General features: G+C 35.2%; 1 protein-coding gene across 11 annotated transcripts in view; it reads right to left on the bottom strand.

Annotated features, from left to right (window-relative positions):
* The window catches only part of CHD9 (chromodomain helicase DNA binding protein 9), a 105,416-nt gene that overhangs the window by 16,071 nt on the left and 65,322 nt on the right, over positions 1–24,023 (bottom strand). For all 11 annotated transcript variants that reach the window (XM_064519540.1, XM_064519537.1, XM_064519541.1 and 8 more), the window contains 21 exons: positions 23,154–23,275; positions 21,120–21,363; positions 19,799–19,975; positions 18,748–18,891; positions 17,796–18,051; positions 16,042–16,252; positions 13,636–13,831; positions 11,740–11,907; positions 10,966–11,145; positions 9,330–9,440; positions 8,705–8,901; positions 7,265–7,464; positions 6,627–6,786; positions 5,529–5,618; positions 4,811–4,914; positions 4,566–4,683; positions 3,786–3,843; positions 3,450–3,492; positions 3,081–3,300; positions 2,710–2,912; positions 1,555–2,463 (listed from right to left, as the gene is read on the bottom strand). In XM_064519540.1, the coding sequence (XP_064375610.1) occupies positions 1,555–2,463; positions 2,710–2,912; positions 3,081–3,300; positions 3,450–3,492; positions 3,786–3,843; positions 4,566–4,683; positions 4,811–4,914; positions 5,529–5,618; positions 6,627–6,786; positions 7,265–7,464; positions 8,705–8,901; positions 9,330–9,440; positions 10,966–11,145; positions 11,740–11,907; positions 13,636–13,831; positions 16,042–16,252; positions 17,796–18,051; positions 18,748–18,891; positions 19,799–19,975; positions 21,120–21,363; positions 23,154–23,275 (4,111 nt within the window). The remainder of the gene's footprint in view (positions 1–1,554; positions 2,464–2,709; positions 2,913–3,080; positions 3,301–3,449; positions 3,493–3,785; positions 3,844–4,565; positions 4,684–4,810; positions 4,915–5,528; positions 5,619–6,626; positions 6,787–7,264; positions 7,465–8,704; positions 8,902–9,329; positions 9,441–10,965; positions 11,146–11,739; positions 11,908–13,635; positions 13,832–16,041; positions 16,253–17,795; positions 18,052–18,747; positions 18,892–19,798; positions 19,976–21,119; positions 21,364–23,153; positions 23,276–24,023) is intronic.

Raw genomic sequence — 24,023 nt, forward strand, 5'->3', positions numbered from 1 at the left:
AAAAGAAGGGCTGATGGATTTACAGCATTTTGCCATCTGAGGATGGCACAACTATACGCTGAAACAGACCGAGCTGGCAGAAAGAAAGCCCAATGTTTGTATGTGAAGCAAATGTTATGGTATCTTTCATCTAGAACTAAACATTGTGTCTTACAAGCTTCCCTTTTCTCACACCGTTTTGACATTTTCATACAACTGTTTCCTCTGAGAACGTCCTTCTACTGCTACGGACAGCAGCACTTTAAGCATTTTGTCTAAGCAGTGTTTTATTTCCCAGTGTTTGCTCCCCCGAAAGTTAACCCTATGGATTCCAACCGTCAGCTCCCCAGACCAGAGAATCCATGTGATTAACATGATGCCTTTTTGCCTCGGTTATCAGAGAAAAAAAGAAAAAAAAAGAAAAAAAAAGAAAAAAAAAGAAAAAAAAAGAAAAAAAAAGAAAAAAAAAGAAAAAAAAAGAAAAAAAAAGAAAAAAAAAGAAAAAAAAAGAAAAAAAAAGAAAAAAAAAGAAAAAAAAAGAAAAAAAAAGAAAAAAAAGAAAAAAAAGAAAAAAAAAGAAAAAAAAAGAAAAAAAAGAAAAAAAAAGAAAAAAAAAGAAAAAAAAGAAAAAAAAGAAAAAAAAGAAAAAAAAGAAAAAAAAGAAAAAAAAGAAAAAAAAGAAAAAAAGAAAAAAAAAGAAAAAAAAAGAAAAAAAAAGAAAAAAAAAGAAAGAAAAAAAAAAAAAGCTTGTTCACTCATGCTGTAATCCCATTGCCCAGCTTCATTCTCTTCCCTTTACTATTACCATTTCTTATCACAGAGTAGAGAAATATCTTTTCTCATGCTGACTCGGTTTGAATGTGACAAAGGTAGAGTACAGTCCATAGTCAACATCTAAAAAAATTAGGTATGATTGATCAGTTTATTAAAAATTCTAAGCCCTTTCACTAATCAGTGATTTTTGCTTCTACTTTGAAACTTCCAAAAGTGTCTCTCTATATGTTCTTTGGTCCTATGCTATATAATCTTCTCAGTTCTTTCTGAGTAGTTTTGAAGCAAATATTTTAAGTGCTTGAAAATCTTTAGTACAAGTACAAGCTTGGTCACCCCCAGCTTACAAGGAGAAAAAGCAGCTGGCACAATTCTTTAGCTTGGATTAAAAGAAGTTTCCAGATTTCCTGAGAACTCAGTGAGGAAGCTACAAAGACAGGTGAGCAAGAGCAGGGAAAAAAAAAAAAGAAACTGCAGTGGGAAAGACATGCTCACACTACATACTTGCAGAAAAGCTCAGCCATTCAACTCTCCTCCCAAATGTGAACTTACTGCGCGGTAAGTTTGCTTAGGGAATCAGGCAATACCACCTAACTCACCGATTCATCCAAAGCACCGAGAGGAGGCAAAGAAAATGCTGTATATGTGAAATTCTTCCAACTCACTTGAAGAGCCAAGCAAAAACTTTCACTAAAGTTTACTTTTGTGGGATTTAATTTACTTATTTCTTTTAGACATCTTTCCATTAAGAATAAGCTTTTTCAGTCTAAAAGTTATACTGCAGAAATAAGACTATGCACATACCACGTTTTTGCGCCTCCTCTTCATCACTATCACTCTCCTCAGACGATGACGAGGAGGAGGAGGAGGAGGAGGAGGAGGAGGAGGACGATGATGATGAGGCTGAAGAACAAGATGAAGATGACGAGGAGCTAGAGCCTGATCGAGAGTGTGAACAAGATGAGGAAGACGAAGAGGATGAAGATGATGACCTGGAAGAACAGGATGATCTATCTGAGTCCGAGTCCGAGTCAGAGCTAGAATCAGATCCTCTTTTGCTGACTCTCTGTTTTTTGGAGGCTGGGTTTGGAGTTAGAGGCTCTGTCCTTGCTGCAACCATGCGCCTGTCTGTTTCAGTCTTCACACTAGGTTTGTGGTCTGTATTTTGTATCGAGGTGCCATTTTTTGGACTCAAAGGTTCAGATTTCATTATTGCCTGTGTCTCCTCTGTAGACATAGATTCCTCTTCAGAAGACTGAGGGTCCTCTTTCAGATTTTCATTTTTAACTTTTGTATCCTCAAGAGCATTCACTTTAGCATCCAGCAATCTTGACTGAGGTGTAAGAGGAGAAGCAGATAATGCCATCTGATATTGATGCAAGAGCGGAGTAGAAGTCCTTGAGAGCGCCACTTTGTTCTGACTATAGCTCCTCTGGGCAGACATAAATGACAGTTCAGGATCACGAAGAATATGATAGTCTGTCCTGCTAACTCCATGTTTAGCAGCTCCAATAAGTAAATCCCTGTCATGAGTCCCACACTCCCACCAGACAGGTAAGTCTGGGTTCGGCTGGCATAGTTTTAGTCGTTCAAACAACTGTGGGTGTCGGAGGGCCTGTTCTCGCACTTTCCTTAGGAGCTCAATGCGATACAAAGTCCGAGAAGCACGCTCCTCTGTAATTGGTTGGATAAAGATGTTTGGGTCTACGAGCTCTGTATCAAAACAAAACAAAGATGAGAATCTGGCAAAAAATCCAAACCGCTCCAAATCAATTCTAGAAGTAGATGGTTTTGACCAGTTAATCTCTCTCCCTGTTACGAACTTCCAATTTATATTTCACTTCAGATCTATCCTTATTTTCTTCTCTCCCACTTTTATTTTGGAACACATGAAAGAAATTTCAAGGTACGTATTCATATCAGAAGTTAAAGATAAAGCTCTAAAATATATACACTCACCTTCTTTTGAGGGAAGACGACAGACTCTCCTGCACATTGACATAAATGCATACAGGTACTTCTCTAAGCTCTCATCAGTTTTCTTATGTAACCTAGCCATTGCTCTAAATTTGGTCCAATCGAATCGGCCCCTTTCAGGATCAAACACCACTCCAAATGTGGACACAACTCTGTAAAAGTCAGCTTCTTCTCTTCTTGTCCATCTTGATCAGCAAGAAAGAAAAATTGGAAACAGTAATTTCCTTCACCATGTAATGCAACTTGAAGTTATTACCTCATCAAGAATATATAAAATAAAGAATATAAAACCCCGTTGGCTTTTTGTTATAATTATGTATTAAAAAAAATGAATATTTGTGCTCTGCACATACCTTTGCTGTCTTTCAATCTTAGCAGCCATCTTCGGATTTAGAGCAGCTTCTTCATATGGAGGCTGCATCATACTAGTCTGTATTGGGAACGCTGGCTGGATCTGCTGAGTCTGCCTGTTTTTACTTGTTCGTTGATAAGCTGTTATTAGGCGGCGAAGACGCGTTGTTAAGGCGGACTGAGTGGGCCAATAAATTTTGTCTCCCTCCATCATTTGTCCATCTATATTAAAACAAAGTTACACAAACAAATTATTGCTGGTGCCTATGGTTGCACACTAACAACAAAACAATCTAAATATGATTTAGCTAAGAGTCAGGGGAATTAAAAAATTCAAGCTAAGGCTGAGATTTAAAGTTTTATGTATATACCTCCATCTGCTATTACCAGATCACCTGGGGATGAAACATCATCCTGTAGAAAAACAAAATTGAAACAAAATAAAAAAAACGTAGCCCCTCCAGAGATTTAGTTAAAATGCACATCTTGCAGACAATTTAAGATTATGACAAAGAACAACAGTAATGTATTTTATATTTTGGACAAATGGTTAAATAACGCATAGAACAGAATTATACACCAATTTGTTCCTTTTTCCCTCCCCCTCACTATAAAGATTTGCAGAATAATTTGCTCAAAAAAATAAACATGCAAAATGTTGCATTCCAAGTGTGTTAAAAGAAGATAAAAACAGATGCGCGCTATACCTCTATGTCATCTTTAAACATTGCTGGGGCTGGTTTATATTCTGGATCTTCTACATCCCTGTTAAAATTTCAAGACATAACAAGCCATTTCAATAATATTGTAAGAAATCCTTACTTTTTTTTCAATTACAGAGAACATTTAAATTTAGTTAGATTTACTCTGGTTAATTTTTTATTTGAAAGACAGAAAATATTTTATAGCAGTTTTGGCTTTAATCCTGTCCTTTTGCCCTCTCCTCTCTTTAAAGTCGCAATCTCATTCAAGAAGGTCCTTTATGAGACAGTTGCCAGCCTTCTCGCTGACACGCAAAGGCAGTTCTGCCTTGCAGCAGTTATCAGTGATACTCAAATTGAACTACTGGGGTCACTGGTTAGCTACACAAGGCTAGTATCAAGCTGACGGATCTGAAAGCAAGTTAAAATAGGTCTGCACTACTCAAGCCTCCGGAGGCTTTTGCACTTCAGCATCTAAGTAGCATTTCTGACCCACCACAAGGTACAATCCTTACAACACCACAAGGTACAACCATTGTGACAACAAGTTGCTGCATATTTTCCCTAACTGTGAAATCCCACACTTCACTGGTTTTGTTATGCTGTTCCTAATTCTGCTTTCCACTCTATAGGAGTAAATTCAAAGTAGTAGTGTTCACATTAATGCCATCAAACTAGTATAAAAACACTTAGGAAGGAAAGAGGAAAATAAAGTACAGCATATAAATTCAGTCTAGTTTATTTTAAGGCCTCAAAACATTCATGACTAGTTTGAAGTACTCCTACCCATCCATATAATCGTTTGCTCTCTGTTCAGCAGCAACTGCTTTTTCATCTGGTTTGCCAACCCTTTCCAAGAAGCACAGTGCTGGATCTGCTCTGATAGTGTTGTACTTTTCATAACCTAAAACAGAGGGAAAAAAAAGGTACAAATTCAACTCTCCAAAGAGGGTATTGAAAAAAACGCAGGAGAGTAATGGGTTTATATTGAGTGGTGGGGAAGTGTATAAACAGCCATCTGTATTACTCACCATGTTTAAAAACTCCAATTAGAAGGGATTTATCTGCGTCTGCATCCCACCACTCAGCAGGAACTTCCGAGTGATCTGGCTCAGGGATCCAAACATCAATTTCACTAAGGAGAGTCACCAACAGCACGAAGGTCAATAATGTGCAGAAGGAGAGGTCCATTTTTGTCTTTGTACGCTTAAACTTTGCCAACTTCTGTGCTTAAGTAGTTTTGTAAGCCACAGATTATTTGCTTTTGTGTTTAATAGTATTAGATGGAATGTTCTTCCATTAACTTTTATAACAGCTTTCTGAACCAACTTAAACTTTCTATCCAACACAAGTTACTGTAGCAAGAACTTTCAAAATGGAAATGCTGCCATTAAAAAATAATAAAAAAATAAAAATCAATGGAAGATGAAGCACTTAACCAAAAGTAAATGGGAATACCAGGGAATACCTGCTGATTAGCATATAAACTATAATAATTTATCTTTTACTCACTTAGTTTTAATAATTTTATAATGCATACCTAGACTAATAAACAGCAATCAAAACTTCCTCATGTACAGTAAATACAAACTGCTTAGTAACAAAGAGCAAACAGAAGCATTTTCTCACAGTTTAAGGGTATAAATATTTGGTTGTTATAATTCTTATTTATGTCTAGAAAAAATTCTGAATTTTCATTTGATAGTTTACGTTTAAAATAAACAAGCAAAAAACCTCTGTATAGTTCACCTGGCATCAATTCCATCAAACACCTTTTGGAATTCATTACCAATGACTTCTTGTTTTAAATAATACAGCATTCTTACTCGAAGCAAGACCCTAAAAAAACAAAACAAAACAAAACAGATATTAGTATTCTAAAAGCTGTCATTAGTTTTTGTGACATTACAAAGCTTTCCATTGTTTTCCTAGAACATCGCTGTCTTCACTTATAAGAGAAGATAACCTCCAATCCAGGAGGCGTTTAAATGACTTTTTTATTGCAACCACTTCTACAAATCATTTCTTTGTAAAAGTCCTTTCAGATCCTAGATAGAGATTGGGGCCAGCAGAATGCTCCTCATTTTCTTCATAAAATCCTGTTATTAAGGAACTGCCATTTTCCTTTTCCAGTTTGGAAGATTCTCTTAGACTGTAGCAGGCTGAGAAAAGAACATCCTCCACACCATCTTTTCATTCCTCCTCCCTCTGCAATTTAGCATGTGACATCAGTGGCTTCTCTAAGCTTTATCTTGAGTCCAGCTACTGCAGTTGTACGAAATGTTCAGGCACAGTATGACAAGTTCTGCTACAGAAAACTGATTTAAAAACCGATTTAATCTAAAACAAGCTTATTCATGCCTATGAGTGAATTTCAACAAGCAAGCAAGGAAGCTCAGCTCCTCAGAAGCCTCGAAACCCTGCCAGGGAAAACACAGAAGACTCAGAGGAGTGACTTTGATGCTTTCAGTTTCTTTGCTAAGTGTTCTCCTTGCAAGCCAAGTATAAACTCTAAGCATTATCTAAGCAAACTTAGTAAACTCTTTAGTCCTTTGGGTGCTGTGAGGCTCTCAAAATATGCTAGGAAGATGTCTCTCTAGGTAGGCACACGCGCGCACACACACAATTTGTAAATCAGAAACGATCAGAGAATTATTTAAAAACTGAGATAGTTGTTTCACCTCCCAATATTGCAACTCATTTGTCCTAATCAAACACACATCATGAAAATTTCTTTCTGCAGAGTAACACAAGTATTTCAAAGTCTTTTAAGACAATGAGGAATTAGAAGGAAAAAGAATCTTGCAACAAAAATTGGAAAACATTCACATTTCAACTACTGCTTACTTGTTACAATGGTGTTTTATGTGCTTTTTATAGCCTTCATCTTGCAATAGATGTTCTGGATTATATTTTCGAAGCCATTCTGCTTTGTGTATATCAAAAGTACTAGCTTGGGTCTTCACTTTCTTTCCTTTTCTTCCCCTAGGCACAGGGGCTGATAAGCCTATATAATTTAAAATAAAATACAGTGACAGCAACAGGTATACACAGATCCCCTGTGATACTTATAATTACTATATTCTGTATCAGTACTGTGACCTACAGTGCAGAAAAAATTCTAGCCTCACATCATTTTTCTCTTCTCTGTCTCTTAGAGCACCTCTGGACTATATTTCACCAGCTAAGGACAAAGCGGGAGAGGGGGAGAGAAAGGAGAGCGTTGTCACGTACTGTGAAATGGAACAGGTTCTTACCGACCGAACCAAAAGAAAGCTTACCTAGAGTATACCTATCCATTAGGGTAAGCCACCAAAACACAAAGCAAAGCAGAAAGGGCACTGTTTCCCCCATTAACTATCTGGAATAAATTCCATTTATTTTAAGTAGGACACCTTCAGAGAGACTTTTCAGCTGCTTTCATCCCAGTATCACAAGTATACTCATGTGAAGCTATTTAACTGCAGAAACACTTAAGAACTTACCAAGGTGATTCTGCAACTCTCGTGTTTGCCCATCTTCTGTTGGGGTAATGAGATCCCATATAAAACTTTTTATCTTCTCATCCCCTCTGTAGTGAACAAGACAATATGCTAATAGAGCTCGGCAAATTATCTCCACATCCTGTTCATTTAGTTGTCTCTTGAAGCGACCATGCGACAAAATCTCTCTCCATCGACCCCACCTGGTCCAAAGTGAAACATACATCAGCACTTTAAGGCGAAACACTCAGGCAGCCTGTACATTTATTTTACAAAAAGGAGCTTCTCTGTATGATTTTAATTTTCCTACTTTTTTCCTTCTATTTAAGTTACTGAGTGGAAATGTGAAAGCAACCTTTCAAACAAAACTCTGTGGGTTGCCTGTTTAAAAAACATGGATGAGTGTTGTAGGCTTTTAAAGCGCAATACTGACAGGTACTCTGATGTACCAACACAGACACTTATCTTTTAAGGTGGGAGAGAAAGAAGGCCTAAGATTATATTCACAAATCAACATATTTGATTTAATTATGCTTAAATGAACTGGTCAGATTTTCAGTTCCTATTCAAACCTCATGGAAGTGAAAAACATTTTGCAATTATGAACACCAGGCCCCTTACTGAGCCTTATTTACTTGCGGATTTTTGAGCCTGCCTGCAGCACTTACTGAAAACATCGTTCTCTTCTGTAATGAATTTATAGAGACTACTGTAGTGCCAGTGTTAAATGTGCATAATCTCCTTTGAAGAAAGATTTTCTCCTCTTTTCCTTAATGTTTCTTCAATTGGAAATTTTCAGAAAGATTTATATAAGGTACAATAAATTCATATGCTAAATAAATTCTACAGATATATACCAGGTTCATTTCAAGTTTAATCTAAAACCCAGTATGCTGACTGACCATATGCGCAGTCCATTTAAACATATTCCTCTTAAAAGACAAAGAGGTTGGGAATTCAGAAGTATAAAAGCATTAAATGGATTTAAAGGAACTCCTTCAAATACAAAACAAAGTGGAACGGCTATAAATGCTGTCAATACATGCTTTTTTCAACCTAGATACTGCAATGTGTATAAACACAATCATACATGCACCTGTATCATATAGCCTGAGACAACCAAGGTAAATCTTACCACATAAACAAGGACATCTAAAGTTAAATTATATTCATGTGATTAGCAGTAGCTATGTATTTTATTATGCCTTACATCTTTTGCAATAACTAACAAATCTTAATGCTTAGGATCACATCAAATGGATATAATATGAAAGCAAAGCTATTTACACACACACGCACACACATGCACACGCTCTCTCACTCACTCAGGATCTGTATTCATCTTTGCCAGGATAGCTAAAATGTATTCCATAAACAAAATATAGCACTTGGAAAAACACTGTTTCGTAAGCTTCCAAGAACGAAGTAGGATGTATACCATACCCATAGACCAGTAAGTTTTTTTCCACCCGAAAGCACTCTGTTCTTCCATATCCATTGGAGCGGTCACAAGGCCTGCGGAGTTTTGGTTTATCGTCACCTTCACTCTCCACTTCAGACAATTCAGCCAGCTCATCTTTTGTAGCACTGAATGGCCGTGTTTGTTTCCTAATTCTTGGGGTATCTATAACCAGGCTGTTCTGCAAAATTTCAAACAAAACTTATCAAAAATAGCTGGTAAGTTTTTCTTAAATAGGTGGCTTTAGTTTAGATAGAAAAATATTCTTTCCAATTTAATTAATAGATGTTCTGGAGAACACCACAGAAAACGCATGTAAAGCAAGTGTAATATTTTGTGGTATTTAAGCAACAAAAACTGAGTTTCACAACATGATACCAATATATCAGTTATAATCAATACTGAATATCTCATTTATTTGCACAGACTCCTCCATGGTCTCTGTCGGTAAAAAGGGGCTATGAAAAAATATAAATAAAATAAAATAAATGTAGTCTGATTAGCTGAAATGTTAACCAAAGCAGCACCAAAAATCCTTCACTGTTTTCCCAGTATTCAATAATAAGCACATACTTAAAAGAACATGCATTATAAAAGAGAGAGACTTACTCTACCACTGATGGCTTCAATATCTATTTCTGCTTTTTTGGCCCATTTCTGCCAGAAGTTGGGATCATCTAATGAAATATCAGTCCTGTTTCCAGATGCAACAAAACTAGCCTGTATTAAAAAAAAAAAAAAAAAAAAAAAAAATCTTACCAACATCTTACATGGAAAGTTAGTACAGTTTGAATGTGCACTGCTAAGACTGCATAGCTTTATCCCATCAAAATTACCCAAACAGTTAAGCCTTCAGAAGTTACCTACAGTGCAAAGTAACTCAGAAGATCTCCTCCCTCTTAAAGTCAGATTCATAAGATACCAGAAAAATCTAATGAACTTCTTTGCACCATCAGGAGAGAAGAACATGAAGCTGCAAGATTCTTCTACCTCTAAGTCTCAATCTATGTTACTCGAATGGAAGAAAACGGAATCCTTTGAAGAGGCTTATCAGCATTTGGGGATTTCATTGCATGCAAAAGTACTCGTTTGAGTGAAATTTCAAGGGAGTGTTTAAACTACAGCAATTAAAGTTTGGGAGTATGGAATAAGCTTAACTTCAAAAAGCAATAAAAAGAAAAAAGATACACTGCTTTTGGGAAAAAAGTAAGTAAACAAACAAAATTCTGGCTCTTCTGTTAAAAAAAAAGATGATGATGCTTCCCATTTTTTCGTAAGAAGCCTATTTTTTACTTAACAAAAACCAGCAAGACATAAAAGATCCTAAATAACAATATGCCTCACTTATAAATATTCATTTATATCCTTTAAAGTTTTCCTTCTGCTTTACCCATTCTTTAAATTGTCACAACTGCATTAATGAAAGACCCACGTTGCAGTCTCAGTTAAACTGCTTGAGAAATTTGGTGTTTTTTCATGTGTGTGGGTTTGTTGTTGTTGTTTTAAGTTTTTCATAATTTGTATTTGTTCCCATAATTTCTATTGCTTTGGAAATTACGGAGTTCAAATCTACCTTTTGTTCTGTGTTTTTCTAAATTCCCAGCATAGGTTTTTGGATGCTACAATATTACTATTTTTCTCCTACCCATCACAAACGAAAAACAGGTTTCAGCCAATTTTATTCTGCACATAATAATTACTCTGAAGACCTTTTATTCTTACAATTTCTTTATTTCTTCGCCTATATTTGAGAAGCATTCTTATTCTGCTCTCCCAATTCTTACCAAAAGAGGGCAGGGCTCAAATCATATCCTAAATATTGGCATTTTTAGATTCAATCTGACAATTTTAAATCTTATTAACCAGTTATTAACTTACATTTTTTCCCTTTGCTTAATATATCTCAATGGACATATAAAAACCCCAATGTTTTAATATTCTTGGTTACTGTAGTCCACTATACCACAAACACATGAATCCTAGCCTTTCCAAAAGCAGCACACACCTACCACTCGATTTTGCTCAAGCATGTCCCTTGGGTCTGGTATTTACTCAATGTGATTGTGCAAATTACAGACTTTGCTATATGCACATGTCTATATAAGTTTTTAAACACAGAAACACAAAAAATGCACCTAATAGACATAACTACCATTTTGTTTCTTTTTAAAGTGTAAGCTTTGTAACATTTTTCAACTAAATTTAAAACTCTGCACTGTCAAAGAACAACTTCCTGCTTCTGTACCTTGGCAAAGGTGGAGCCCCTTCCTTCTGATTCAATTGTGATAGTTTTAGTACGACGCTGCAAAATTTGGTCAATGTCTTCCTCACAGAATTTAGAACCTTCATCTTCTTCATCCATAATGGCACCATATGCTCCTCTTCGAAGCAAATCTTCTATTTCTTTCTTAGAGAGTTGTTGTATCTGAGCAAATAAAATAGATTTTAAAAAAACACTAGGAAAAAATCCCCTAAAGCCTTTTTTTATTTCTTGTTTCCTTTCTGCAATCTAACTATACCTTTTAATTTATAAACCTAAAATACAGGTTATTAAAAACACTAAGACAAAAGTCTAGTTGACTATTGAAATAATGGTGTATATGGTTACTGTGCTGATTTTTTGCAAGTACCTTTCCTTAGTCAGGGCTATTATCAATATGGTGATGAATCTAAGTTTAAAAAACTTAACTTTTAATACCACACATACATCTGATCTTATATTACAGTAATACAATACATTAACTCAGGAAGATATAATAAGTAAAGAGAAACTTTTCTCCCTGTGTTACCTTTGAAATTATCTACCTTGGACCTTATAAGATAAGAAATGATGAAAATTTTATTAGAAAACTTATCAGAAAATGTGACTATATTTTGATATTTATGCCAAGTATCATTAAGCCACATCAGAAAGCATAACAGAGATGCAAGCAATAGAAAAAAAGGTAGCTTCTATAAATTATTCTCAGATGATTATAAAAGCAAAAGGATAGCTATTTCAAGAAATAAATCTACATACACCACCAACGCTGTTTTCTCTTCCACTCATACTCTGTAAGACAGCCTTATCTAGCCCCAGTTTCAGACTTGCTCTGTCAAACATCTCTCTCTCATACGAATTACGAGTTATCAATCTGTAGACCTTCACTGCTTTGTTCTGACCAATCCTGTGACAACGGGCTTGAGCCTTTTGAAAGAAGGGAGAACAGAAACGAAAATTTAGACTTTTGTCTAGGAACAAGATAAGACTTTTCTAAGAAATTCATTCTACTGTAGTGTAATCTTCTTAAACAATAGCATAAACTTGAAAGGAAGTCAATTCACATTTACTTAAATGGAAGCTATCAGATATCTTTCACACCGTAAACACTCCTGTAAAAACAGAGTAATAGGTAAAACGCAGGTGGGATGATCTGTGTTCAATGCTGCTGAAAGGTATTTCTCTAACAAAAACACTGTATAAAAAAGACACACTATGCCACAATTTGTCAGATCTCCAAATATAAACGCTAAAGAAGTCGTGACTTCAGAACGGATTCTACTTCAGTGTCTAACTCCTAAATTTGATTCATTGTTTGATTCTACAAGTTACTCCTTTTCTATAGATTATGTACGTATTTTTGATTAATTCATTGTTTGATTCTACAAGTTACTCCTTTTCTATAGATTATGTACATATCATATAAAACTGTATTAGTTTCAACCTCCATCTCTTATTTTTGGTTTTAGTAAGTAATGAGAAATATCTTCATTTATACATCACTCTCATCTATTTGCATACATCAATAAACATTTTCTAACATAAACCTACATGGTAACATTTTTTCTTTAGCTTTCTAGATTTTTACTACAGTTGAGTCTTGGTGGTCAAGAATGGTAGTAAGAGCAAACAGCCTGCGTAAAGTAAAAATACAGGTAATATAAAGTTCATGTAAACTAGGGTAAGAACCTACTGTATTCAGTATAATTATTTCTAAACAAAAAGCAGAATGAGACTATAAACAAAAGTACATTATTTAGGGTTTTTGCTGTGATGTGATTACCTCTGAACCAGATGATTTGGCTGAAATTCAATTTTTTCTTCAGTCTGTTTTGTCCAATCTCTTTTATGTGTGAACTGGACCTTCTGATTTTCTGGTCAGTTATCACAGTACCAGCACCTAACTAAACTACATCACAAAGTCTACATTTCCTAAAACAAAGGCGAGGCTTTCCCCTCTGCATTTCTTACACAAAGTGGTTTTGATTACATAGCTTTGTATTTACTTCAGGCTTACATGACTAATCTATATCCCAGCTCTTCTCTGCCCCTCATTACCTTTTCTCAAATATTTACACCTAGATATTTTGCTGTAAAAATAAATAACATCCATAGCTAGTAAGCTTTACTAGTTTAATTGCACTTATTCACTTGGGACAGTTTCTGAAGTCACTCCTATCCATACACGGGACCACATTCTTCCCTTATTAAGCAATTGTTAATCGAACAGCCCTATTTTTGTTAAATGTACAAGTCCATATATGTAAAATCTGACTCCCCAGTGTTGTTTCATGCTTCCTGATGGCATCAAAATCTTAAGATTTTTATAAATTCACTGACTTAGTTGCATTTGGTTGCAATAAACTGTTGCATTTAAAGAGAAATCAATCTGAAAGACAAAGCTGAAGAAAGACAGAACCTAGACGATTTCTACCTAGAAAGTATCCATCAATAAACTTACAAACATACACTTCAAAAAAAAACAAAAAAAAAAAAAACAAAAAAACCCAACACCCTGAACATGTTAAAATTATGCATGTTCAAAACAGAGACAATATTCGAAGTGACCAAATTTATATTGACTAGGTTTGCTTGCCTGCTTAGGCCTCAATATTACTCTCTCTCGGAAAAAAAGAAAAAGAAAAAAAAAATTACCTGCAGATCATTTTGAGGATTCCAGTCAGAATCAAAAATTATACATGTATCTGCTGCTGTCAGATTAATGCCCAAGCCACCAGCTCTGGTGCAGAGAAGGAAGACAAACCGATCCGAATCGGGTTTGCTAAACCGGTCAATGGCAGCTTGTCTCAGATTCCCTCTTACTCGTCCATCAATTCGTTCATATAAGTATCTGCAAATTGTCACGTATACACACAACACACACAGACACACACAAAAATCATTGCAAAATTACTTATAATGTATAGAGAAATTACAGTAGGTCTCCTGCCTGCATACTTATTCTTTACAATCAATAAAAATGACATAAACAAACTTTGATTTCTGCGTATTACTGAGGAACATAACCAGAAATCAAGACAGAACTCTCATATTGGTAGTAGTAAAATGTGGGTAACATCAGCAAGTCCTAACATCAAAATTTTAAGACAAATTCTTCTGAAAAGCAGAATTATTATTCTGATTTATTAGCCTGATTATACATACCAGGGAACATGCATTACCACGGCATTTAGATGTACTAAAACATGCCACAAACAAAAGTCCAATGTGGATATTTAAAAGTTTTTCATATGCTATTCTTGGATCACTGCCTCAGGTCACAGAAGCATGGCAGCGTGCTGCCAGATTATATACCAAATGGCCTGAACCTCTTACGGGTAAACCGCGTAAGCAGTACAGAGCAGTATTTAGTGAGCTGTCACCGGATAAACTGCATCTCCGTCAAGACCAAGAGAAATAGAACAAAAATGACTTCACAGCACCTCTAACTCTGTCTTTGTCTTTATCAAGGCTCAATAAACTTTTAATCTCCTAAAGTAAAACCGGCAAAATTAAAAGACTAAAGTTCCACTGTCACTTCTCTTGTCACCTTTGATAATTACAAAGATTCCTATGAAACTTCAGAATTCAAAATATATGTCTTGGCCCTGCTTAAAAAAGGAGCAAAATACTTCTGCATGCTGTAAAGGGAAGAAGATGCTGAATGTATATTTACTAGTCAAAAAGCTTCACAGCCATTCTTCTTCTAATCAGCCATAAAACGGCACAGCAGACAATCCACAGGACTGCAGGCATTTTGGCCAGCAGCCATCTCCCAGAGTTAGGAATTCTGTTGAGTATTACCTCTAATGGGGCGTGCATGCTAACATTTCTAACCAAAGGGTAGCATAAAGCAAATTTTAACTTCTGTGGATTTCAAAAGATTCTACCTGTAGCAGTGACGTACTAGCCTAGTTGTCACAACCTTACAGAATAAGGAATATTTTCATACCGAATTACACGTACTACTATGAAGTTAGAATCAGTCAGTGCATTAAAATCCGCGCATACAAAACACAAAATGTTGAGCTCTCAGTTCAAATTAATAACTTTCTGTAACAAAAAAGTATAAAAGTTATATAAAATATTAAGAGATAATAATATAATCTGCAAATGATTTCCAATACACACTCCAGTATCCATTGCACAAATACACTACATTTATTACTAAGTTTTTTTTTAAGTTAATTCTGTATTACTAGACAGTTCACTGACAAGTATATGCTTTAATCAGTATCTACAAGGCAACAACTTAACTGTTAAAACAATCAAACCAGAACTTTTTATGGTTTTACAGGATAACATAGTAACTTGATTTAACTGAGTTTAAGGTTAGACTTCACATTCTAAGGCTTTACACATAGTATTTAGTCACATGCTTAAATAAGCGCTTAGTTTCCCTTGGGTCAACAGTATGATCAAACAGTGCTATTATATGTTGCAGCAAAAGCCAGTCTAAGGAGTGGTTTTATGGCTGGCAGTAAAATCCTGCAAAATTCAAAACAGTAGTAATTTAGGCAAGATAGGGAGTGAAAGTTATTCTTTTGAGAGTGGCCTAAATTACCTTACAGTAGTAACATGTTTATTGTTACTTTAATATAGAAAATAAAGCTCCAGTTATTAAACATTATGTACCTATATTTTGTCAGGAGTAAGGAGCTATACTTCCCATAGAAGTATCTGGTCCAAGTTCAACATGATGTAAATAAAGCATACATTGTATGCTTCCTGGAGTTTAGACAAGCAATGTTGAGCTTGAACTTGCATGGTTTCTGATAGGCAACGTGTAAACAGCACATAGATACAAGAACGTTTAATGGAAAAAGCAACAAACTGAAGGCACACAGTTTACTCCACAACCTTTCTTGCTCTCCAAAGTTTTTCTGTTGCTCAATAATTGATAACATATCACAGAGCATAAGAAGTTGCAAAGTAATTGGAACAACAACAACAACAAAATGTTTTCCTATCTTTGGCATGCTGTAATCATTAATCTTGTGCTAAACATCTAAAGACATGCCCAATGAGAATAACATACCATGAAGATAAAATATGCAATACCTTTTATGTATAAGGTAATCCTCCAAAATATCAAGACAGCGCACCATCTGAGAGAAGATAAGCACCTTGTGGCCTCCTGCTTTCATCTTTGGAAGAAGCTTATCAATAAGAACCAATTTACCAGCAGACTGGATCATTGCTTGTAGATGGAAGTCAGGAGCACTTGGGCTGTAAGTTTCTTTAAACTCTCCAAGGATTTTCTCTTCAGCACCTATCAAAGAATATATATCAGTATCTGTACATATATGCACACAAATTTCTTCATATATACACACAACAGTTTGTTTGTTTGTAACTTTTTAAATGTGAGCAAGCATTTGTCTTTCACCCACAAACTGTTAGTTATTCAATTGTTTGACTGTTTACTTAAATCCAAACTTTGCCCTCTTTTCCTGTACTTACTAGATGGGTTCCACAGTTAAACAAAAACTTAAGTAGCAAAAATAAAGGCCATAGGAGACACTTTCAATGACTTGTGACTGTGTCTTATTGTGATGGAACAGAGTGATGGTGACAAGGACAGCTGCACCCCAAAAAATCTGCAACATTGATGACTCAGGGTCAGGCTTGGTTTTTATCAAAGTCCAGAATGCGCTTAGAAATACTCCAATATTGCAATGCAAATTTAACAGATTTAATCAGGTACTCTGCCTTTTTTTGACTTAGCATTCAAGAGCAGGACTCAATGTTCAAGATGTAGTTATATTAATCACTATTGATTTCAAATATTATTATGAATACGAAAATGATTTAACTAAAATTGATTAAAAAAACCCTACAACATGGATAACAGGTATGCACACTTTTGAGACAATGGAACTCTCAGGAAAATAAGGGCATCGCAAACAAGCTGGAGGAAGCCTGAGTATAGCCATTTAAAAACAAATAATGCTGAAATAACGTTGTTTTCAACTCAGACCTAGCTTATGGTTACTTATTTGAGGGGGAAGGGAGGAAGAAGTACTAATTTAGTAAAAGCCAGTGCTTGTACTCTAAATATCCCCCATTAGCCACTGTCAGAGACAGAACAAAGTTCTGGGTGGATTTAAAGTCTTATGACTTTAAGCAGAAAAACACAGAAAAATACCCAAAACTAGTTAAATCTCCCAAAATTACAAAACAAAGAATGTAACTTATTTTTAAAAGTGCTGTTTAGAAAACAAAGAAAAATACTGCAAAGCCCTTTTATTGCTGTGATATCTGAAATGGGACAGGAGTCTTTCAAGTATTTTCAAGGAGCAGTATTTTCAAGGAGCAGTATTTTCAAAACCTTAAGTCCAGCTATGATTGCAATGATAGCAAAATTTTAAGCAATTTAAGAGCTTATTTTCTTGCAAGTAGGAAAAAATATCTAAGTAAGTTATATATAAATGAAAAAGCAATGAACACTGACACAGATCATATTATTGTCTGCAATAACCATTGATTTTAGAAGTTAGTTTTAGAAGATTTTTTCATACTGTTTTTAAAGAGATGCAACTTTTCCAAAGAGCAATTATCTCATGGAAATTTTTTCTTTTCTAAATGTTCTGTGAAATTACATGAAATAAGAAGTTCACACTTCAAGCCTTATATAATATGCAACCGCCTCACAAGTTTGCTTTACATCCATCAAAAACTGTTTCTGCCTAATTCAATACTTGGAAAGTCTGACCACAACGCAACATATTTCAAACGGAGGTTCTTATATACTTTAAAAAGAAGTTAAAAAGTACTTTAAAGAAGAGGTTAGCCTTAATTTATCATGCATTTACCTTTGATGAGATAAGGATGATTACAACACTTTCTGAGTTCCATCATAGTGTTAACTAGATTGGGTACATTTGCTTGCCCTGCTCCTTTGGATAAGAAAGCAAAATTCTTCTCCAAAATTGCTCGATAATATTTCTTCTGAATATTAGTTAGTTCTACTTCAATTATAGTTTCCTCTTTAGGAGCCAGCTTTTTTTCTACATCTTCCTTTAATCGTCTGAGCATCATGGGTTTCAGGATGGCTTGTAGTTTTTGAACCTGAATGAGCCACAACAATTAGTTGGAACACACACAAAAGTAATAGCATAGTATAATTCAAAAGTTTTTAAATCCACATCACTGTTAATTCTACATTTGCATGAAATATTTTCCAGAAGAGATATAATTTTATTTTTAAACTCTAATCACCAAAGAGATTTTTGATGCACTCCAAAAACAAAAAAAGGAACATCTTTTTGGCATTTGTCAGCAAAGACCCTGGCTACAAAACCAGAAGACTTCAATTACTATTATTCTCACTCTTGCTTGACATATTCACAAAACTGGTCCAAAAAAGTAAAAATAATTCTCCAGCATGAACTGAGATTCTGTAACTTGTACCTCTCTAAATTTTTCAGAGTACTTTCCCAAGTAAAATCAAGCTCTAATATATTTCTAATCAAAAAAGAAGAAATTTGAGAAATACTTGAGCATTGCTGTTTTTCTTCAGAACATCCCAAAGATGATGCCTTGACTTGTTTAGTAATCTGAAAATATTACATTTTTAACTGTTTTCTACCATCTGCATGGATTAGAGGAATTCAATGCATGACAAAAGAACTCGTAAGTGACAGACTGGGGGAAAAAAGGGCACTAGGTGTTTAGTTACCCAAGCTGTTCAAAAGAAAAATTATTCCTCGGGTAAGTCACCTTTAAATACTGGAACACAAAAGGAACTTTTTCTATATGTAGTACCTGTTCCTCTGTTTTAAGGTCTCCAAATTCTTGCATGAATGTAGATTCAGCAGGAAAACGCAACGGTTCGAGAAAATGAAGGAGGCTAAATAATTCTTCTACTGTGTTCTGCAGTGGTGTACCTGTTAGCAGCACTTTATGCTCCTATAAAAAAGGGGGCAGGGAACACCTTGCATGAGCTTATACACAAGCATTTACTATAACAATTTTGTTAATTCTGAGTGTCATAACCTGAAAATACCAGTTCTGAGTGTTAGTAAATACACAGGTAATACACACAAACTGATTTATAAAAGACCAACAGTAAGTATTTTCTACTAGCTTTTCTTTAGATTTTCTCTTCTGCCATCTGCGAGCCAGTTCACCTAGTTACTGCCAAGTAGTAAAGAAATGACTGAACAACTTTTCACACATATACAATCCTCTCTCAATAGTGTGGAAAAAATACACGGAGTATATAACAGAAACCAAATCAGACAACTTATGTATCTTCTTCTGAGAACGTGCACCAACTAGTACACTAAAGTAAAAGTCATGTGGGAGAAAAAAACCCAAAGTAGCCATGATGCACCTTGTAGCAGATACCTCCCCCCAAAATCATTGTAACATTCTCTTTTAAAAATCTTGCCACTATATCACGTAATACCTGAAGTATGAGATTAGATAATCATCCTATCTTAAATTCCACTGCTTGCTTAGTAGTGTTATGATAACTTGCTTTTAACAAGTAACTTTTTTAGCACATTTTCTAGCTTCTTTTAAATGTATTATTGTGCAAGTACTTACACAGAAACTATTTTATTACTAAAAAGTGATCAAAATCATAATCAAAATGGACTATAAAAAAGTGTTAGCAGAAATAGATTCTGCTTACAGTTAGTACACAGCATCAGGTCCCAAAAAAAGAATATATTTGAGGAGAGTATCAAGAATGGTTATCTCTAGTCAGTCTTTTGCTAAACAAGCTTGTGATTTATTATAAAACTGTACTTAAATATTTTTACATAAAAAAACTGTAGTAAAACTACATAAGTGAAATACAGTCACTCACAAGGTTCATTAGCTTTAGTCCTTCCAAGAGCTTGCAATTTTTGTTCTTCAGTCTGTGTGCTTCATCAATAATAACACACCGCCACTCAATTGCATTGAGTTCTGGACAGCCACCAAGAATCATTTCAAAAGTAGTGATAATGGCTTGGAATCTGTATGTACCTCGAACGATGCGTCCCTAGAGATTTACAAACACACACACATACCTTGTCATATTACTTTGAACCTACTCAATTTAAAGATTTCATTGCTGAAGTTTTATCCAAAAGAGTTTACGTTACAAATCATTTTTATCTTCCCATACACATTCAGTAGGTCTATATAGTTCTGTAATTAATACTAATGAATAATTGTCCATTGAAAATCCAATATTGTCTAACCAACAGTAAAATTCTAACCACTTAATTACAGATATCGGCATCTAATAAAACTGCTGCAACAGAAGTTTGTAGGTAATACTACATTTTTAATCCCATGCAAATTTGAAAGAATGATTGACAGAAGAAACCTACAGTCAATCAAACAAAATATATGACAATAATACATTTAGTACTCATACAGCAAGTAAAAAACATCACTTCAGCCAGTGAGAATCAAATGAACACCTTTTAGCTTATCTAACTTGCTTTACTTGATTGGTCTGACAAAGAGAATATGTCAGGTCTTCAATAAGACAGTATACAATAACTCACTAGAGAAACAAGACATCATTTTAACATTCAAGACTTTGTTCAAAAGAGAAAGCTGTTTTGTTTTTAAAGAAAAATAGCCTTATCAATTTTGTAAAATAGCATAACAGTTTTAAAAAATTACTTGCTTATCCAGAAAACACAGGAAAAAAAGAAACTGTTAAAAAGACAGATTTCAAGTTTTTTCATTTCAATTACTGTAAAGTAATTAAGACAGAAAAGCAAATTGTAACACTACAAGGTTCGTTTACTCCAGGGAAAGGAGATTAATAGTTACCTAAAGGCAACATAGAGCTTAATGGGCTATATTTTCTTTCTTACTGTTCTTCCAATTTGGGGGCCAAATGCAACTATCAGCATACACTTTAATCTCTACATGAAGTGTCAATGCTACTCTATTGCAAAACTGCTCAGCATACTGTAACAACATATATCTTGTTGCAACCAATTTCACAAAACTTACTCAGTAAGCACACATTAAAGATTGACATGTAAAAACCCTAAAAATACATGTTGATATGGAAAATGACTTTCACTAAGACATGTATGCAGATAATGCAAAGCGTACTTTTCATTACTACTACCTGAAACAGGTTTGGGGTAAGTTAGTGGATGCAAGTGATATTACAATACCTGGGAGTCCCTGAAGTACATTTCATACTGCTGAATCATCTGTCTGCTGATCATACTTCCATGATACACTACAACATTAAGGTCAGTCCACGTGCGAAACTCTCTTTCCCAGTTTGTTATAGTGGAAAGCGGAGCTATGATCAGAAAAGGCCCTCTTATACCAGACAGGAGGATTTCATAGAGGAATGTAATTGACTGGATGGTTTTGCCAAGACCCATTTCATCCGCTAAAATGCAATTTCGTCTGAAAGTAAGATACATTTATTTGTTATTAGGGTCAAAGAAAGTACAGTCATTAGAGCTGTTATTCAAATGGAAAATTTATAAAAACAAAGCTCAAAGACATCAGTTTAAAACAATAGTCAAAACTGTGGCACTGCAGAAGATGCTCATAACTACTGACCATTTATGGTGGAAAAAATGGATTTGGTACACAAAAACACTGATTTCTAATCATATTTAGCACTTGCAAAACCTGAGAAAGTTCCATAGGTTTCTCCTAAATAAAACACTCTAAGGTTACTCTTCTGGGATTATGTTTGCCCTAATTAAAGGAAATTAATTTAATCAGAGATTTCCTATATGTACATTTGCCTTCACAAACCTGCTAGAAACTAATGAAGATTCCATAAAAGTCACAGTATAAGAGATGCAAAGTGTCCCGCCTACACTCATATAAACAGAGTGCATCACAGCACCACTGCCAAATTTCACCCACTCTATTTCCAAAACGGAGACAGAGATATAGAACCAAATTATTACACAAAGCACCACTAGGTGCTCACCCTCAACCACATATGTTCACTTCGGTGCTCACACAGTTATGCAGTGAACTGAATCACAGAACAGTCGGGGTTGGAAGGGGCTAATGGAGATCATCTGGAGCAGGTTGCCCAGGACCACGTCCAGTCAGCTCTTGAATATCTCCAAGGACAGAGGCTCCACAACCTCTCTGTGCAACCTGTACCAGTGTCTGACCACCCCCACAGTGAAGAAATATTTTCTTATTTTCAAATGGAATTTCCCATGTTTCCATTTGCGCCTGTTGCCTCTAGTCCTGTCACTGGGCAGCACTGGGAAGAGCCTGCCTCTGCTGTCGTCACTCTCCCATCAGCTATTTCTACGCATTGGTAAGGTCCTTCCAGAGCTGAACAGTCCCAGCTCTCTCAGCCTCCCTTGTATGAGATTCTCCAGTCCCTGAATCATCTTTGTGGCCCTGACTCAAACTGACTGAGATTTTTTTTTTTTTTCCTCCAGATCATGAAACTATAAGCCTAAACAGTATGCTCGCTGACATAATCTCTAAAGAGGAGGCAACTGATACTTTGGAAATAAAACAAGCAGGAAGATTCACGAATAAATTAGACAGAGAAACTTCATACTTCTGAAGGAAAAAAAAGTCTTGAAAAACGGACATGATACCCTTTAAACAATGATTATATTCTAGTTAATATATCATAACATTAACGACCAAAAGTTAATTTAGCTTATAATATAGGAAATACAATTGCCTACTAGTCTTATTTGTGAAAACAAGTAACTTTATTTGAAATATATATTAATTCTATAAATCATTCTGAAAGACGCAAGTGCAGCAGTGAAAGTATCATTTTAAACATCTTTTAAAAACATTTTCATTTGATTACTCTGATAGAAAATAATTGTTGTGTGTGTTATTTTCTAGTTGTTCCATGAATTCCTGTATTTTCTTAAGGGGGAAAAAAACCTTTGCTTCCTAAAAGCTTGTATTTATTGTGTAAGTCTTTTTTGTTTTAATTTCCTCTCAGCCATTAAATTGTTTTCAGGTAGGTTAGTTTTATTCTTTGAAGGCTTGTTTTTTGTTAGTCTTGTTGGTAAAATACAGTTGTACACCCCCAAATGAAGAGAAACTTCTATTTTTTTTTCCAGTTGTACCTTTTTAGCTAAATGCAGAGAGGTTAGGATAAGTCTGTTTAAAACAGTATTCGTCCACTGTAACACATTTATTCATTTCATATTCTTAAAATTTATATTAAAATTTTTCCATGCATATACCTATTGTACCAGTTGAATAGGAGCCAGTTAAGTCCTTCCAGTTGATATTCCCTGAGCTGATTGCCATTTTTATATTCCCTGGACTGTTCTATCTTCTTCCAAGAGTTTGGAGGTGGTCGGTCCTTTAAGGGAAAAATGAATATATTGGCAAATTGGCACATGCTTCCTTCTTTCAAAACATTTTTACCTATTAGTTCCTGAGCGTAACAACTTTGCATATAATTATTCAGTCTTAAAGATGGGACGGGATCCTTGTTAGCATTACTTATTAACGTGCGGAAATCTGAAGTTTATTGTCTATAGAAATGAATGCTTTAAGAAAAAATTTAAAATGATAATATAAAATAACTGATTTCTAGAACTAAAAGTACAAATAGGTTGATGCTGGCAATCTGAAACACTAACTCATTTATGCAACAACGAGTCTTCAGGAAACCTGCTGAGAATCTAACATTTCACTTTGGAAGCTCTAGCAGCGCTTGCCCTACAACCACAGCCACCCAGACATTTGGAACTATCAGGATCCCAAAAGTTTGAGTAACTCTGGATCCTAAGGCGGTCCTTCTGAAACGGTTTGAGCCAAGCTACGCTAAGTTACTGTGGTCTGGCCCTTTCTTTCAGCACCAGCGCTGGTGACCGATATTCATCTGACCTCACAGTTGGCCAATTCAGGAAGCTAACACCAGGAAGACAAAAAAGTAAACTTGTGGGTGGTTTCACTCTCTGAATTCACCCAGGGATCAGATGAAAGACAGTGTCAGCAAACACAGGATCATGATACGAAGGACATGAATGACACAAGAGGACTGTAACAGTATCAAGATACAATCTTCCTCGCGAGCTAGAGGAAAGCTGAGAGCCTATACATAT

Source organism: Dromaius novaehollandiae, chromosome 13 (assembly GCF_036370855.1).
Source record: "Dromaius novaehollandiae isolate bDroNov1 chromosome 13, bDroNov1.hap1, whole genome shotgun sequence".
Taxonomy (NCBI): Eukaryota; Metazoa; Chordata; class Aves; order Casuariiformes; family Dromaiidae; genus Dromaius; species Dromaius novaehollandiae.